The sequence below is a fragment of the Mycteria americana genome, chromosome 5 (assembly GCF_035582795.1).
Source record: "Mycteria americana isolate JAX WOST 10 ecotype Jacksonville Zoo and Gardens chromosome 5, USCA_MyAme_1.0, whole genome shotgun sequence".
Lineage (NCBI taxonomy): Eukaryota > Metazoa > Chordata > Aves > Ciconiiformes > Ciconiidae > Mycteria > Mycteria americana.
Window position 1 is genome coordinate 397,116 of NC_134369.1, and position 19,012 is coordinate 416,127.

Consider the following 19,012-nt stretch of genomic DNA (forward strand, 5'->3'; position numbering starts at 1 on the left):
GGACTAAAATGAAAACAAGGAAAACAAATGTTCCTGTCAGACAGTAGAAAGTGTCCTGGCATTGAGATGCCCCCTGGGACTGCACCAAAACCCAGTAGGAGGCTTGACGCCGATGTCTGTGAGCTTTGGAGCAGGCTGCTCAGAGGGGAACAGCGAGGGACTGGCATTTGCCATCGCTGGGAGGTCTTTCAGAAGAAAAACATCCAGCAGGGACAAGATGTAGGTGCATGTACTAAGGTGTGTGTGGGGATGCCCTCTGCATCCCGAGATAACTCCAGGTATGTCAAAAAGCAAGAAAGAGGAGCATCCTTCAGACTCCCCACCAAAACTCCCTTAGCCTCAAGTGGAAAAAAACCTGATGATAATAACTGATAAATGCTGAATCCATGGAGGAAAAAGCAGGTAACAAGAAGGTAGTTGCACCAGACAGGGCCCAGCTCCCCGAGCTGAGCACAAGCTGCGTGGAAGCCTAGTTGTCTGATCGTGCTTGCAGTATGGCTCCTACAAAGTATCCAAGTATTCCTCTTTAACAGAGGCTTCCCACTTAAGCAGGACTGACTTCACATGCCGTAGTAACAGACGATCCTTCTGTCAGCCCAGATTCATCCCGGCTAACTTTAGACCCTTCACTGAGGCCCTGAAAATAGGAGTCCACCCACTTCAGGTCTGCTGTCATCAATGGAGGAGAAGGGGAAGGTAGGCGGAAGGGTTTGAGTCCTCTGCATGAATCATCCCTGGAAATAGCTAATCATTTTCCATTAACCAAAGAGGAGATGGCAGGTGATTCGGTGCCTTAATTAGGTCTCTGGAAATACCTAACAAGATGGAGGTAGAAGGAATTTGCCTTTGTGTTGCATCTCGCAGCCTGCGGGGACTGTGAAAAGCACAAAGCGGTGCTCTCCAGCGTCTGCTTTATTTGCATCGTGCAGGGGGACGGTGCTGTAAAGAGGAAAGCTGTGTTATTTGCCTCGTTTGAGAAAGCAAATGCTTTTACTTGGGCAGCAATTAAAAACAAGGCCAGAGTTCAGGTCTGTAAGGAAAAGAGCTAATAATTTTTAAAGGCGTTTATCTGAAAAGTAATTGGATTCCTCAAAATAAGTTGTTCTAATTCATCAAAAATTGTTAGCTTTTGCATTTAATTAGGAGGCTATTGAGCCAAACTCTGTCAGCTGCTCCAGCTGGACCTCACTGCACATCTTCTCCATCACAGGCTGGCCGGGGGGTTTCACTAGATAACGACAGAGCTTGAAGGAAAGAAACTTTTTTCTTTCAGTATTAGGCAGTTTTGCTTTCCACCAGGATAACACGTCTCATCCCAGGTTTCTTCTACAGCACAAATACTCTGCATTGTGCTATTTAAACTCTCTGCAGATTCCAACGGTCTGTCCAAGAGCCCTCCGCTCTACAGAGCCAGCAGCGTTGAGGGACACGTTGGTAATCTGGAAAGAGGAGAGGGAAATTTTGCTATTCCCAAGCAGAGGCTAGGACTAGAGGGGAGGACTCCAGACCAGTGCCTGCCTGACGAGCACCCACTCTAATTTCTGTACGTACAGTTAATACCTACCAGTGTACCCATCTGCAATTAATACCTATGGGGCTGCTACCAAGGGCTCCCACTGAGATGAAAGGTAAAGCCATCAATAGCTCAAAAGCTTTACTTTCCACTTGTTTTCCTGCATTCTCAGTCTTCCAACAGTCAGCCACCTCAGCAATGGGCAAAGCTTGAAAAGACCCGATTTTGAATAATTTTACTTAACAAGATGTCAGCTTTTAGGAGTGAGAGGAAAGACAGGCAAGATGGACTCGCAGACAAACGCCAGGCTGAGGTTCAAGACATCTTGCTCAGTCCTAGAAGCCACCACAGGTTTCCTGTATGAGGTGGGATGAAATGGGGGAAGTAATCCTTCTTCCCCCTTCACGCTGTTTATTCAGATCATAACAGGGACCATCTCTCATTATACACACCATGCCTAACACAACAGGATGTTAGCTGGAGTTTTCCAGTGCTAAACTAACATACTTCAGTAATAAATATAGAAAGCTGGGTTTTCTCTGGTTCCTTCCTTCTGGCTTCTCTTGTAGCCACTACTCTGGTTGAGTTCATATGATGGCTGTCCCCTGAGTGCAGGAACAAACTGAGGTCTTGGCTTTGTTACCTATTTTTACAGAGTTGAAGCTCTCCCAGACTTCCACACCTTGACGGATTTGCTTCACATTAGCTAACAGGTTTCAAGAGTTACTCGGGGAGCTGAGCAAAGACCAGCTGGCACAGGCAGCAGCATTGTAGCAGCTTTGCCTTTTAGGCTAAAACAGAGAGACTTGCCTGGAGAGCGGCAGATTTGAGAGCACAGCCCATAATTCTTCCAAGTAAGCTGAAGTCAGCTTGGCTTTTTGCACTTTATCTTCCAAAAGGCAACTGTCTGCGAGGCTGAGCTCTGGTGACTGATGTCTTGTCTGACCAGCACCTGGGTTGTGGACCTGCTGATGCCTTGAGCAATAACTTTGTTTAATGTAGCAAGCTTTTCGGATCATAATTTACTGGTAAGCCAGGCTGAGACATAAATCTGTTAACACTATTGATTCAGACACACATTCTCTCTGCTCTATTTTATTTTAAATCTATTGAACTTTAGGAAGGGCAGAGAGCGACACAGTGTTTAAACATCCCTAAGGTTTCTCGTCCAAAAGGGATTACCCCACAAGAGATGGGAGCTGACCTAATAACTGACTCCCTGCACAGCTGGTAACCCTGCCAAGGTTGAAGAGCCAGAAGATCTGACTTCTACCCACACTCTCTCTTAATTTTACAAAGACCAGTTCTTTGTGCAGCTGGGATTTTAAAAACATGGAAAGAAAACACGCAAAATGCACAACAAAACCATCAAGCTCTTTTTAAAGAAAAGCAATGGGAACAGCAAGGACAAAAAGCTTTGTCCAAGTCATACCCATAGGATCTAAGGAGCAAAACAGTGTTTCAGATGGAGAAAGAGGACATTGTGATCACCTGTGACCACAGGAGAGATGCAAACTAGTGGCAGCTTTCCACTGCAAAGTCAAATGAACTCAAAACTGAGGGAGAGAAAAGCACAACTCCTCAAGCAGGACCAGGAGGAGATCCAGGAGATCTGCAGCAGATGGGTCCTACCAGTGAGGAGCTTTTTGCTGTTGACTCCAAGATGCAGCACCAGCAAAGGCTCCTGGCATCAGCCATCATGACAGCATGAAGAAAGCAGCTGGGTAGGTGGTATAATGTTTTTGGAGCTCTTCTGAAGAAAATCTGCTTCATTTCAAAGAGGGGCCAAAACTGACATCACTTGAGCATTAGACCCGTTCACCCATAGTAAGAGAGTTGGTGTTTCTACTGTGTTTTGCCCTTAATCTGACAGTCTTGGGAAAAATAAGTCTCTAGGCTCTGTTCCTGGGGCTGGGCAGCCTCGTCTGCCTCGCTAGCACATAGTTGCTGTCTCAGGACCACAGTGACTGTTCGGTGAGCGTTTTCATCCACCTACAGCTTCTGATCTTGTAAATCAGCATTGCTGTGGCAGGAGCCTGAGATACGAACAAGTGCACTTCCACAACCAGAAGCATAAGCAGAGGAAGGGCATCCAACTCCCTCTTCTCTGTTTATTCATCATTTGGAACAACTTACTGGCAAAAGCAGAGAGAGAGGTGAAAATCTCAAATCAGTGGCACTGCTCAGAACGGCAGTCGAGAGGAATCCTGCTGGCCGAGGACAGCATGAGGTCAGGGGTGTTATGCAGCTGTGTTACAGTTTCTCTGGTGGAGAAGACAAGCCTTATGCATCACTTAAAGAAAAGAACGATAACCCTGAAATTAGAAGGACCACACTGCAAATTTCTTCTTGCTAGTAACCAGATACTTACGCCAGAAAGTACCTGGCACATCAGGCAAGGAGCTCTCCTCTACTGGGAATAGTTTTGTTATCTGACTCCAGATTAAACCAATTCCCTACTAATGTAAGCAAGTGAGGCTCTAGCCCCTGACTCCTCCTTCCCACCCTAGGCTAACAACATCTGTCAGCTCAGCACAGATTACAGCCTCTCTCCACTTCCCCGGCCTTGGCTAGCCATTTGGCTTCTGTGTGGAGGTAAAATTATTTATTCCCATTTTACAGCTGGGGAAAACCTAGGCACAGAGACACAGCCTGCGAACTCACAGTAAATAAACAGCGAGACAAGAAAGGTAGGGGGTGCTGGATTGGCTTTGTGCAGTTCACTAGCCTAGATACCTCCACCAGACAGTGGAGGAGTGTGCTTATCACTGCCAAGATCTGCAAAACAACAAGCATTTGTGCATCCGATGATGGTAAAATGAGAAGATGATACAGCATCTTAACATCATTTGCACCATCTCTTAGCCACCTGCTGTGAGCCGCTGCCTCCCTTGGATTTTTCATTTCCCTTGTTCAAAATTCAAGTGAGATTATAGATATGTATCTTGCTCATTATTTTTTGGAAGCAGGAGAGAAAGTTTATGAAGTCAGCCCTATTTCTCTGCTTCTGCACAATGACGGTTCAGTAATTCCAGATCTAGAGCTAGATAAACATGTGCACGTTTATATTTTAAACAACCTGAAGGCTCCCCAGTGCTATTTGGAGTATCCCCCTCGAAGCACAGGCAATTTGCACTAGCTACAGATCTTTTCCACAAACTAATTGTTCTTAATATGCACGTTGTAGGTATTGTGAGGTTTTATAATCACTGTGGTGTGTGTGATAACGCAGCATCTCCGTGGGCCAACTGCCACATTAATACGTTAAATAAATAAATGTGGAACCACAGAAGCAGAATTTAATAAAGGGAAGAGAAGACTTGGATTAAACTGAGTATGAGCCTGAATTCACTCTAGAGAGCCTGCAGTCAGCAAAGAGGAGGTAAACCAGGCCACCCTTCTTGCCAGGCGCAAGGAAACTTCACGTAGAAAACCAGATCATCTTTCTTACAAACAAACATTTAAAAGTTTATATATATAAATACTGGTCAGTGAAACCAGAATTTGTGTCTCTGTTTTGTTCACCTTCTGTTTGCTTACCATTTTACTGGTTTGAATGGCTGGTGTGATTGTTTTAAACTGTTTTTTGAACAACTTTTCTAACGACTCTGAAAATTACTTTGCATAACAGAGAGAAAACGAAGAATTCAAACAGAGTGCTGCTAAGCAAGTGGAATCAAAAAAATATCTCTGCTGATGACACGTCTCTCAGGAAAAACATCTGTCAAAATATACACAATTTTGAGTAATCCGATCCTAGCGCATAGCATAAGTATCCTTCTCACTAACGAGACAAACCAACGCAAACAACGCAAGCCCAATGCATTGAATTCTTTGGAGCATGTTTCAGGTGACTGATGGAAGGATGCAGACAAGCGCACAGCAGCGCCAGCCAGGACAGTACCCTCCAATTTCACGCTGTTTATCTGCTGTCCATCTCAGCAGCACCTGCCCCTTGCGCAGAGGCCATGGCAGTGAGTGGAAGGGCCCCACATCATTACAAAGGCTTTTTGAGCAGAGCTGTTTCCATGATGCTGCAGAGCTACCTCTGACGTTCCCGGTGTAACAGGTCTCCCTGAAACACGGTTTGGCATAAGCTTCTGCTTGCTCTTCCTGCCTCATTGCACTCACCCTCCCTGTCTGCCCTGCTTTTTCTGCAGAGGATCCTCTCTGTTGTGGGCACACAACTCCTAAGTAAGTGTGGGACAAGGATGAAAGGCAATCTTGGAGGAGGCTGGGACTCTAGTTGCTGGATTGTGCCCCTGATGCAGCTTAAAGGACCCCTGCAAAATGAGCACAGCAGTGTTTCAAAGGCAGAGAGCTCCCTGTCACTGTGTGAGCAAGTATTCCCACTGCAAACAGCCGGGATTTGGTACAGAATCACCTTCTGTTTCTGAGGTTTGCTTTAGCAGCTCTACCAAGGTAACCCACCTAAGGTTGTTCCTATAAAACTCAATCCAATGTGCAGACCCCTGCAGGCCACGTCTCTGCTCCCGCACGGGTGACAGCCTCACAGGCAAGGTGCACACACCTTTGAGAATCCCCAGCAACTCCAGAGCGGGGCTGAAGGCTGCCTGTCAGATTGCTCTCCCTGTCTGCAAACTCAAAACCCTTGAAAGCCCTGGAGCAGTTGCCCAGCAGGCACTCATCAGCACAAAAGGCGATTTTCCAGCGCCATGCTGACTACACACGCTTTGCTATTAGGTGGCTCGGTCAGCAGCAGGTAAAACGACCAACTGTCACGTCCTCGTGCGATAAGGAAGCCTGTTCAGATGGAGCCGCATTAAACTTTTAAGCAGTGACCATCAATAAAACAGGTCTGACTTAATTCTGGCAGTGTGACCAAACCCAACTGACGGCGGATACCAATAAATAATCCACATTAAAGAAATCTCTTGACACTGGAGCCATTCAGAAGCAGTTGGCTGCATAAATAACAGGAGGACCTGGGACCGCGAGCTGCTCCTTACTTGTGAGAGACGATGGTGGGGGGAAGCTGTTTGTGATCCCCGGCCAGGATGCACTTTGGAGCCTTCAGCAGAGGTATCCAGCAGCTGGCTTCCAGGGCCTGAGCACACTCATCTATCACCACGAGATCAAAGTGATTTTCAGGGAGCAGCTTCAGTGGGCCATCGGAGGAAGCACCTAATTAAAGGAGAAAGTGCACAGCTTAGCAGGGAAGCACAGAAGAGCAAGCAACCTGTTTTTAAAACAAACCACGCACACTTTAATTGTGATTGAGGGAGGCAGGTAAAATAATGTTTCTTTGCAGAGATTTAGAAATTCCACTGTGTAGTCCATACCAAATACACATACATTTATATGCATATGTCAGAATTGTTTTTGCCAATTTCTGTTTGTACTTTTTTGCCCTGGCATCTGGGCCCAAAAGCTTCCAAGTATCTTTGAAAACAACAGTGAAACCCAGATGACAAACAGAGCAATATGCTTGAATACTTCACCCAGAGCAGGAGCAGAGCAAAAGCACTAATGAACACCCACTTTCCTTCTGCCCTCAACTGCAAACAAAACTTCTCACCAACCAAAACTGAAAGGATGACGGACTTGAGATTTGCCTTGCCTGATACACTGAGGGACACCCCAAGAGGGCAAGATGAGTTGAGACCCGGACTCCTCTGCCCTGCTGACCCCAGCTGTGCTACTCTGTCCTTCCTCATGGCAGCAGGAGAAGGGAAAGCACAGGAGACTGTAATCAGACAACCACGGCAAGGGCTATTTTTTCCCATCGGACGTCCATTTGTAATGTCAAACAAATAACCCTTACACACGTCCTACTATAATCCAGACATGAACCGATATTGATCCACGCCTTGATCAGAACTGTGAATTTCAGAGGCATCAACAGTATCACTGCAATTCATAAGAAAAAGGGATGCAAAAGGAGGAGAGGAGGATTAAGAAGCCAGCACGCCAGACAAGGAGATTTTTATTCACCGCATTCACAGAAATGTTTTTTTCCAAAGCTCCCGTGCTATTGCAGTGTAGCTCTGAAAGCAGCTCTGATTAGGGGTGATTTTGCTTTGCCACTGTAAATCCTGCTGCCTCTACAGCTTTGCATCAGTTCAGATGTTACAGCTGGTCAACTGAGACACCACATTTTCCTTTAAAAAATTTTTTTCCAGCCTATATGAATCCACTCTGGTAACAAGGGGCATACAGTTTGAACTTGACTTCTGCAATTTTGCCGTGCTGAAGGTGAAAGGCAGAGAAATAAGTAGAAAGGTTCTCTCTATCTAAAAAAGACTGTACCAACGTGGCATGCAGCTGTGCAGATGGTTTTCGTCCCTTACAGCCTTGCAGCTCAACTTGGGTTTATCGAACTCCCATTAACTAAAGGTCACTGGTGTCCCTGTGTGTTGCCATGATAAAATTCTCTCTCTGCTGAACCTAGCAACAGAGCACTTTGGCTTGCATAAATAATAATTCCCATCAAACTACGTGGTTTCAGACAAATACCAAGATTGCTTAACTGAGAAAAATACAAAATCCAAACCCCTTGTTTGTCCACCACCTTTTGCTGAAGCAGAATTGCACAGACCTCCACACTGGCTCGCAAGCTCCAGAGTCCCAGGAGAAAATCACATCTGATCAACACGAGGGTCAGCACAAAATACCAGTTTTACTGAAAAAAGGAAACCTCCCCATTTTTTCAGGCAAAGTTAAAAGAAGTGAGAGGCCAATTCCCAGCAAATAATGCACTGGAAGGATTTATCTTTCCTTTAACCTTCACATTAGTAACTTGTGAATGCCCCATGAGGTTCTTTTTTATGACCTAAAATTATTGATGTTTCCCTTCAGCAAATAATCCCTGAGCAACCAACCCTGAAGACTGTAAGTGGGCCCTGGAGTATTATACATCTGATCTAGAAAAGCACTTTAGCACGTGTTAAACTTTAAGCACTTATGTTCCCCTTCGATCGCAAGGGTATTACTTTCCTCCTTAGAGACACAGATGTGCCTACACGCGCTGCCTGACGAATACCTGGAACTGCTCCCTAAATCCCATGCTGTTTACACCACTTGGGTGACTTACAGAACTAACCAAATACGTGCAGACTGAGACCAGGCTACGGAAACACGTGCCGTATTCAATCACTCACAGAAATTATCCAAGCAGGAAAGCAATTCCATGTGACTTATGAAATCAATAAGCAGACTGCACACCTCCAATAGCACTTGTTTCCTCACTGAAAGCTCAGCTCCAACTCAGAACTAACAAAGATGGGCTACGCTGGCTCACACCAAAGGCCCTCCTAGACCCATATTCTTTGCTAAACAACAACATCACGTGCCAGAGTGTAAGCAGGGAGAATCCCACTGCGGAGGAGTTTGAGAGCATGCAGCGACTGAACTCCCAGGAGCTTGGAGCAGGAAGACTGAGTCTCCCTCCCAGCCTAGGAGGATGCTGTATTGCAGGGCACACGGTTTACGTGAGTCCTGGCAAGTGAGGTAAAATACTGCAAAGAAAAAGAGGATCTCACACCTGTATTTGTAGCAAGGACAACACTGGCATGGGTAAGGGCTGCAGCCATGGCAGTTTCTTCTCGTTCCTTTAGCTCCTTTCTCAGTGCCTTAATCTCACTGAGAAAATGGCTCCGCTCTCCCTTGTCTTGAGCCTTTTTGGTTTTTGCCTATAAAATAGAAAAATCAAGATAGAACAAACTGTTTTGAGTCCTAGGGATACGTTCAGCTTCTCAGATAACCAAAGAACCTGGATACAGCATGGCTTCTCTATGTCCACCATGATACATTGGCTCATCATAATCAGCCCCACGAAACCTTGGTTTCTCTTCCCTCTCCCTGCCAGAAAGCCCCTTCCACAATCACTGTTGCTTGAAGCACATAAAGAATATTTCTGTCCGTGCAAAAGATGGAATTATATCAATACAACCCCAGGCTCTGAGCATGAAGCAGCAAAATGAGAATATTGCTGCCCATCAGACCGTCCGGGAGCATCAGGAGGAACACCATCACTCCGGGTCGACAGCGATTTCTCAGACTTAGTTGGTCCATGCTTAAACTCCTCTGGCTGCACATTTTGATAATCTTGAATTGTGAGCATAAAGTGTTGAAGAGTAACTCCTTGTCCTTAAACCCTCTGTTCAGCCCTTCCTGCTCTGCCCTGTCCTTTCCCAATGCCCCAAATTTCAGCAGGGAGAAGGTCAGATGCTTCAGTCCATCCCAGGGCCGAGTCTGTGCACCAGTCAAAGCATCTGGGCACAAAGCAGGAGTAATGTATAATGGTGATTGGGCTTAATGGGAAGAAGGGTCTTGTGCCTTTGCTGGGTGAGGAACCAGGACTTCCCACCTCATTCTGCTCCATTGGAGGCAGGGACCCTCTGGCTCCAAGTGACCTTGAAGCAGGAGGGCTCCCCAAGTTAACTGTGCCATGTCCAGCCAAAGCAGCAGCTTTACGTTTTTAAAAAGGCATCTCTGAGTTGCTGTAAATGATTCAGAGCAATATCTAGACAGGCTCATGGCTTTTTTTAGCAATGCCTATTAAAAAATATCTAACACATCAAATCATCACCACTGGTTGCTAGCGCTTCCCCGGCTACTGACCAGCAGCTACGAGACAACGGCCAAGCTATCGTTCACTGCAAGTCACCTTGAGAAAGCTACCCACACTCTCAGATGGAAATTTGGATTATTTCCTTGGAGGTAAGGCTGATGACTTGAGAAAGCTGAAAAAGCTGCAGACAGAAGCTTTTATAAGCAGCCAAACCAATAAGACATGATGGATCCTGTAATCATCCTCTGTATGGATGGATTCTCCAGTGTCTAACACAGATCAGCTCGTATTGCAGCCTTTTCCCTAGGAAAGGCATTCATGGGTCTTGCTCCTCTACTCAGCCTCCTGTTTTGGCTAAACTTGTAGGTATTTAATACCTGTGAGACCTCTACATGTCTGTCAAGTGTAGTCAAAATTGGCTGATGGGCTCAGAAGTTACGGGGAGGGATCACAGACAGATACGCAGATAACGTGATCACACAGACATCTTTTCCTTAGCCTGATCTAAAAGGACAGGGTGGGCGCCAGGCCTGGTATTCACTGAGCTGAAGGGACAAAGCAGATTAGCATCTCCTTCCTCTCTGCTAGAAACAGAGGAAGATTAGAGAGCAAAATTGATGGTGCCAGTAGGGCCAAGTTTAATGTCTGTTCTGCAAAAAAGATCTAGTTAGTAAATTAACAACAGCAACTGTTCTCTGATGTTGGCTGGTGACATTAAGATCCAAACAGCTGACTGACTCTCAGCTCTGACAGCAGCTGAGGGAGCAGGGAGCCCAGTCCAGAGGAAACAGAGCACTGTCAGTCAGCCCCAAGGATACTGCTGGGCACACTGTGAGCCTGGATCCCACTCACTCCTCGTTAGAGCTCTGTGGGTGCCAGCAGGCTCTAATTGTCCTGACCTGCCTTGTTTGGGCCCCCACCCACACACTCATTGGTCTAGGACCTGCATTTAAGGCCAGACCTTGCCCCTTCCCTAAGCTACAGGGTTTGTGTTCTGGGCCTGGCTTTCTCCTTGGGTTGACTGCAGACCTGCCTTGTCATTATTGCTCTGGACCTGTCCAGTGATCCAGACTGCTGGCTGGCCCTGCTCAACATCACTGGAACCGCATCGCCTTTCTTGCTCAGGTACTGTGGGACTGCACCCTTGTTGGTACATGGAGTATCTAGAAGCTGATGTCCTGGAGAACTTGAAGTGTGAACAGGTGAGGGAAGGAGACAGAAAGGGGTAGAAACTGTGCAAAGTGAGCACGGGTTTTCATTTCTATTACTAGCTCTCCTGTGGTTGAGGGTAGTGGTGAAGGAAAGGAGAAGAGTCAAAATATGGAATAGACAAAGGAAGGAATTATTACAGGGGCAAGCAAGGTTATGTTGCAGGGGAGAAACTGAGGCAGGATGAGGGAGAGATGGGCCAGGACCTCAGAGGTGAGCTCTCTGCAGCCCAGAGAGAGAAAGAGATGCTAATGGGTCAGGTGCATCTTCTGTGAAAGACCTGATCGTGGGCAGCTCAAAGCATGGCTATGCAAGCTGAATTGCAGCAGTATGTTAGCTCTTGGGTTTTTGTTTGGTGTTTCAGGGCAGAACAAGCCCTGGTGGCCACTGCCTATCTCCCATCACCACATACCCCTTGCTCTAGGGAGGAAGCAGATGGAGACCTTAGTGCTGAAAGCTCTGCTTTCTCCCTAATTTCCCTTTTACTATGGAAAATCAAGAGTGGAAAAAAAACCTCTTCCCACCTTTCAAAGTGCCTCCCAAGGAGAGGAAAGGGAAAAATCAACTGCTAGTGAGAAAGACATAAAATAAAGTGAGAAGTAAAAAAGACTTGGTGTAGATCTGCGACTACAACCAGGTCTCCATCCCACAGATAAGTACATCCCCTTTGTGAACTTGCCTCTTGGCTACAAGTACAGCTTTACCCAGCCCTCAGATGCCCTCTCCTGCCCTTACATTATGTGCAAGAACAACTTGTCTGCCAAGTGACTTCCCCAGCCGCTCAGCAACAGAAACACTGGATGATGCATAATCACATTTGGGAAAACTGAAGCTGCTGCCATAGCGGTGGCTGCAGTTTAGTGTTCATGGAGCTGAAAGCCATGTTTGGCCTGCATCATTTAAAAAAGTAAACATGCAGTGCCTTACTGAAGGGCAGGGCAATGTACTTAGGCAAGTATGACACAACGTGTGTGCAGGGGTATGAAGATACCCTCCTGCATCCTTGATCGAGACAGGATCTCTCTTGAGCTGGATGCATCTGCAAAATGGCTTCTGGACAATGCTGCCACCAGAAGGGGGTGGGGGGGGAAGATCTAGTATCAAAACCTACCGTCTCAAGTAAAAGAGCTACTTTGTAAATTAAGTTTAGGAAAATCGGGTTGTGAAACAAGAAATTAAGGATGCATTTTTATAGTGTACTCTGCTTTCTACTTGAGGTGGCTGAGAGTGGGAGGGAGTGTCAGGACAGCCAGACATCTCATTAGGAAGTGAATTAATGATGTGAATGTTTCTCTTGCTCTCTGGTGAAGAGGATTGCATGAACAATGCTAGACAGATAATCTAGAGAGCAGGGCACTGCAGCATCTCCCCATGCAGCAGTAATGACTATGACTTTGCCACTTCCATGACGAATTCAGCTAGGAGGAGTTTTGCCCTCAGCTGTTTCTGTGGCAGATGAAGATGAGCACTGGTGGCAGGTGACCGAGGAGGCTCAGGCAGCCCCTGGCAGCGAGGCTCTCTGAGATACCTTCTCAGGCTGGAAGCCTTCCCCATTTCTAAAACTGCCAGGCTTGCACCTCAGTTCCTTTCCTCCAAGGCCAGGTTAAATGCTTCCCAATCAGAGTACATGGGATTAATCCAGGCTGCATGCACCTCCAGCTGTCACTGTTAGTCCCCTGCACTATGCTATTTTTTCCTTTCCTCTCCCCTGAAGTGGCCTTTCTAGTGTTGACTGACAACAGAGAGGCTCATGCCCACCAATATTTTACCCCTGCCTGTATACAGTAAGACCCAGACTGGGAGCATCACTGTGGGCTCATGGTGCCCTGAACCCACAAATACCAGGTTCAACCAGGGTGCAGGCTGGCTGCGTGCTGCCCGTGGCTCGCATCAGGACTAGTGTCTGGGACTTGCCTCTAGCCACTGATTTTGGGGCAACCCAGCCCACCTGGCTGTAGCAATTGTCTTCTAAGAACATGCAACATGTGGCAGAGTTGTTCCTTAACTCTAGAGACAAAGCAGCTTGCCTGGCTAGCAGATCAGGTACTGCTAATCTAGAGAGCTGGCATTCAGGTAACCCACACGGGGCGTGTTGCAGGGACACGTACAAAGGCCTGGTCGATGTCCTTCCTGATATCCACCACTATCTGGGCATTGTCGCTGCGGGCCAAGACTGCGTCCAAGGAATGCTGTTGGATGGGCTCCAGCAGGCGAGCAGGGTGCCCGAGCCGCAGGATGCGGGCTTTGTAGCCAGCCAGCCTTTCCACCAGATTGTCCACAGCAACGTTGGAAGGGGCACAACACAGGACCTGCAAGGGGAGAAACCAAGTGCTTGTTACTGCCAAGGACAGTAGAACACCGGAGCAACAGTGTCTGAGCAGGAAGACACTCAGCAGAGATAAGGAGACCAACACATCCATTGGGAATAAACCACTGACATCTCCACAGACACCAAAGGCAATTCTCACCTTGCTCTGAAGCACTAGTGCAGGGTCTTCAATTAATAGCAAATCTGAGCTTTGAAGCTTCTATTTGCACCTAACTTCAGCTGATGGGGAAAACTCCCTGGTCCTTGCAAGCCAAGCCAGACTCTGCAGTGTAGCACAGCTGCTACTGGATCTGCTCCAGCTGCCATGAAGCCCAATGAGTTTGCAAAATAAACCCAGGTGATCACTGTCGCTACAGCCCTGCCACTGATACTCACTTTCAGGCCTTGCTGTACAGCTTGCAAGATGATCTCTACTAGTGTTGTGGTCTTCCCCGTGCCAGGTGGCCCATGGACGATGGCAAGCTCCCTCTGTGCCAGTGAGAAGGAGACAGCCTCCCTCTGCGATGCATCCAGCGAGTCATTGTAAAGCTTTAGAGGCTCTGGGGAGACAGCAGGAGATTCACTTGGACCTCAGCCCTAACTTGGGCGCTTGCTGAGAAGCACAAATCCATGAATACAAATGAGAAGCTCTCGGTAGCTGGCCCAAATCAATTTGATGATAACCTTCTTGGGGAGGAAGGTACACTGTGTACCACCTAGGTGGCTAAAAGAGCCCAGACTGGTAAAAGTAAGGCTTGCTATGCTTTCAAAACGAACAGGCTGCCCACCCTGCATCTGTGTCTTCCCCTTCTCTCTCCTACCCTGCTATTTTGCAGAAAGAGCAAGCATTCAGCTGTGAACACAGCTAGTCTGTATTGGAACTCTTCAGCATTTAAAGAGGCATTTACTTGCTATAACATCAAACATGCAGGATCTCCTGGGTGTGGAGGGTGCTCTGGGTTTATTTTAAAGGTGAGCCAGCATATTCAGTAAACCTTCAATAAAAAGAGGGGAGAAGTAGTTGATCTTGCAAACAAATGGCTCCCATTCCAGTCAACAAACCCAACACAGCACTAGTGAAAACGCAGCAGGAAAAACTATAGCATCTAAGCAGAAAAGAGCAGTCCTGTATTGTTCAACAACGACTGAAAAGGAAGGCAGGAAAAAGATTACAAACCGGCAATATAAATGATGAAAACTAAAATTAGTTTGGGCTTTAATGATCAGAAAGGAAAAAAGGGAAAAGAATATGCAAATTGCATTACAAGAGAATTGGTTTCACTGCAGAAGACTGAATTCTCACAAGCTGCTTTTTATCTCCCAGATTTATCTAATTTAAACCCATATTTATTCTTATCCCCCATAATCCTGCTGCTAATCTCCTTGTTCATTATGGAAGTTAATTACAGCAGAGATGATGACTCATCACACTGAGGTTTACCAAAAATATGTTCCCACAAAAGCTTATGTAAGACAAATCTCTGGGCATCATGTGTTTTATCTCTACCTTTGCATTAAGGGCTTGATTAAAAGCATGAAAGTTTCTTCTGGTTTTAGGCAGGTTAACTTGTGTGCAACTCCCATGTAACTTCTGGCACTGACTTCTGAAGCAGCACAACTACACGAGGTGTCTGGGTCAAACAAATGACGCTTGTTAAAAAGCTGCTTGGTGAGGAAGAGAGAAACAGGACTAATGGTACTTCTCCCTGTTAACCTGCCTCTTGCTTTATATGTAATTTTTGAGTTAGTGTGCTAATGACTAAGAGAAGACTAGGAAGCATCCCATGGGCTGGGGAAAAAGAAAGAATAGCTTAAAAACTGAAAGGCATTTCCCACAATGAGGAACAGCCGGAATGTAGGAGTCATTGATATTTCCTTGCTCAAGGAATGAGATCAGAAACAGGCTTCTCCACACGCATGCACACCCTCTTCCTTTAATCACATGCTGCCAAAAGTTGTTGTGTGGGCAGGCTGGGAAATGTGCTTCTCTTCTGGGCTGGGTGCATTAGTGGTGAGGAGGAGGGCAGAGCCTTTTAAGGGATGCTGTGGCTCCTCTGAACTGTTCTCCATCCACCAGCTGGGCTCTAAGTAGGCTCACCTGAAGAAATGCAGTTTACCCTCTCCAGCAGGGCTGGCCCAAGAGCTCTTTATAAGCAATCAGTTTAGAATTTGCACAGATGCTCCCAGAAGACACCCATTAAGCCAGCTCTAGCCCTGTGGCATCAGCTCTGCGTTGCTGCCTCCTGCTCTGCCTGAGGCTGTCCACCTCAGCCCCCAACGCAGACCATGCAGAGGATGAACGTACATCTGCATCCTTGGGCCTAGCAGGGCTGGGTCTTGCTGGTGGTCAGTAATTCAGCCCCTGATGCACAATTGATTTAGGAGTGTAGCATTGAAGAAAAAAAAAATCACCTTGGCCATCAAGGTTGGTCCTCCAACAACACCTCCAGGAACCGAGACACTCTTCTGCACGGTACCAGCAGTTCATGTGAAGAAGTGGGTTGGAGGGTGATATTCAAGTCCAGGAAAGGGGTCTTTGCACCAAACACAGATGGGAACAGTCCCTCCTGGGAGAAAGAGCTCAAGTTCTCCTCTCACTTCTCAATGTACCTTCCAAAGTATATTCCTCACCATCAGCGTATATGGGCATCGAGAGCAAACCGGACCCCGTGCCCAGCTCCTCTACAGTACGACCTAACTGCAGCCAAACGCTGTTGCACAAAATCCAAGTGGGTAATTAAGGCTGAAACAAGGAACTTTCCCTGCCCTCCCTATGAAGTATTTGGCAGCTGAGCTGTCCGGACTGCTTAGTTTTCCCCATAGATCTCAAAGGTCTCTTCACGGCCGCTGTAATGACAAGAGATATCGCATGGCAGAGGGACAAGGAACATTTAAGATTTTTGCAAGTGACTTGGCACAGGCACTGGACTTGTGCCAAGAGGCCAAGGAAGTTTTGCTAGAAATCCCTGGTGCTTCCCCAGTGCTCTGCCTGCTGGGTCAGCTTTTACTGGGGACACCCTTGCCTTTTAACTAGGCTTTTTTTCTTCCTTCTTTCTCTTCAAATGTCTTTTTACAGCAATAGGCATACTTAGATATAAGCTGTACCTTTTGCACTCCACGTGACCATGCAAGCCAGCCAGTATCTGAGCACAGAGATGAACACCCCCTCGCTTTTTCTAGACCAAGACTACAGGAGAGAGCTGGTAGCTATTAGTGATGTGCTTACAATAAGGCATAACCTTATTTCTGAAAGAAAAGGGAATGTGTCCATCCAGCAAGCAGAGCAATGCTGGCCTCTGCTGGCAAGCAAAGCCTCTCTATACATCCACAACAACATATGGGCGCCGGGGTTCCTGCATATATGCTGTGAGACAGCAGCTGTGAGCAGGGAACGGTTTCTTGTAGGAGATTTCTGGTGTGAAAGCTCTAAATGCTTCTGGGCCATGAGTGCAGGTTAAAGTGGAAGAGAGCTAAGCAGGGCATTTCTTATGGATGGGCTTCTGGATTTTGCTTCCCAGAGAGTCTGACGAGAGCAGAAATCCTGTTCAGTTCAGAGTCTGCCTTTTAGAAACTTATTCTCCTACTCGGTACCTTTCTGGAGGCAGCAAGGTAAGGGGTGGAAGTGCCTTGTGGTGGGGACCAGTCCCATTCTTAGCTGCAGATCCCGTCTACCCACTGGTGATACCTTCATATGCTCCTTTTGACTACTCCATAGGTTATTCTTCCCAGAGCCTGCCTAGTGTTTTTGTGTTATGCCAAGGATACTTATTCTGAGTAGCACTTTTAAGTGTTTTGAAAGGAGTTAGGCTTTGATATGCAGTGCTATAGGTAATGCCTCAACCTCTGCACGATCCCAGCAGCTCAGGAGAGATGAAAAGCACAGATTCAGTGCACGACTTCGGCGAATACAATCCTTCTGGGCACGTAAGGGGTGTGGGCTTGTGAGAGTGCACTGACATTTTTCATGATCTCCAGCAGCGTTTCAGCTATGCGCTTTGTGTAGAAGAGACAGCCTCCAACATATCCCTGCCACCTACTATCCGATGGGGAGCCACCAGCTTTCTGAATCAAACCTGAAGCCCCTGGCTGTCCCTCACAGTCCAGATCCCAAAACATTTATCAGGCCTGGCCCTGCTCAACCCTGAGCCCAAACAGACTCCTGGCTAGACCCAGAGGGGCAACCCAAGCATCTTGCAGTAGCAGTGGTGTGAGAACCCACTAGCTGTGAGATTTCCCGTTGCCTGTAAAGACCATGGGATGAGAAGGCTGGTACAAACTGATTTCAGGCTTCTTGGGGTCAAAAGCAGGCATTATTTTCCCAAATTCCTGATAACCATCTTACACAAGCCCACTCCCCAAAATGTGCTTCCGGGACATTGTTCCAGTGGGAGTCATGCCTGTACCCATTACTGCTGGGGAGGGATTCATCCCCCCCAGTAGTGAACAGGATTTTCCTGACGCTGTGGGAAACAGCTGTGTGCACGTTAGCATAGCGGCAGCAACTCTGCCAGTCATGAGGAGCTGGGTAAAAGGGCACTAAATTGTTTTTGTCATTATTACCCTTCTGTGTATCCTGATGTATTTTTAGTAAGCCAATATCATGCGCTGGTCAGACACCAGCAGCCACCAGCTACTTCAAAACCATGTTTCCACTGGCTTTATCAGACTCCTTGTCAACCTAATCAGTTGGCAACTGGATTTAGGCACCTTCCTGGGATGACACAGACTTTAATATAGATCCTCCAGGCACAGCGTTTGGCAGCCTGCTCTCTCAAGACAACCCAGGCAACTGCGATCCAGTCATGAGATCACAACGCAGCACAGCAAAAAATAAGCAACTAAAACTATTTACCAGATCGGCCACAAGGATAACATAATGCTATTCGGGTATGCCCTAAAGAGACCCTGTATAACTAACCTTTTGGGGAAAAAAAAAACCCAAATAGATGCTTTTCCCTCCAGATTACAAAGCTCCATGTTGGGAAACAGCCACCAGCAGAAAGCACCGGCGGAGCAGAGGATGGCACTGAGACTCTACCAGCTTTGCTGCTGGAAAGAACCACCACATCTCGCATCTTTCAGTGGTACTGGCGAGCGTTCTGCGTTTCAGCTCTGCGTTGTGTGCTGCTGCCTGGGTACCTACAGCCTGCTGGCCTGAGGACATGAAGCTCGCACAGACTTGCTGTCTATCTGTTGCCCTTTCAGTTCACACCCCCTTAACACTGGTCACCTGCTGACCAGTTTCTAACCTATTTGATATCAAGTCCCTGCATGCTTTATGAAAATGCACAGTAGTATCAGAACCCACCTAAAAGCCCCAAGACTCCCAGGCCTGAAAAATGAGCTTCCAATTTTGTCCCTGCACTTAAATTAGATTTAGGATTCTGCTGCTGCACATATCACTTGCTGGAGCCTATTTTGCCCTTGGGAGAGCACCCTTGAACATCCA

At 47.0% G+C, this 19,012-nt stretch overlaps 1 protein-coding gene across 1 annotated transcript in view; it reads right to left on the bottom strand.

The window, feature by feature from the left end:
- Positions 1-19,012, bottom strand: part of IGHMBP2 (immunoglobulin mu DNA binding protein 2) — a 47,938-nt gene that overhangs the window by 21,342 nt on the left and 7,584 nt on the right. Inside the window, exons 5-8 of the mRNA XM_075501719.1 lie at positions 13,960-14,123; positions 13,364-13,564; positions 9,018-9,165; positions 6,484-6,658 (exon numbers count right to left, since the gene is read on the bottom strand). Coding sequence (XP_075357834.1) covers positions 6,484-6,658; positions 9,018-9,165; positions 13,364-13,564; positions 13,960-14,123 — 688 coding nt within the window. The remainder of the gene's footprint in view (positions 1-6,483; positions 6,659-9,017; positions 9,166-13,363; positions 13,565-13,959; positions 14,124-19,012) is intronic.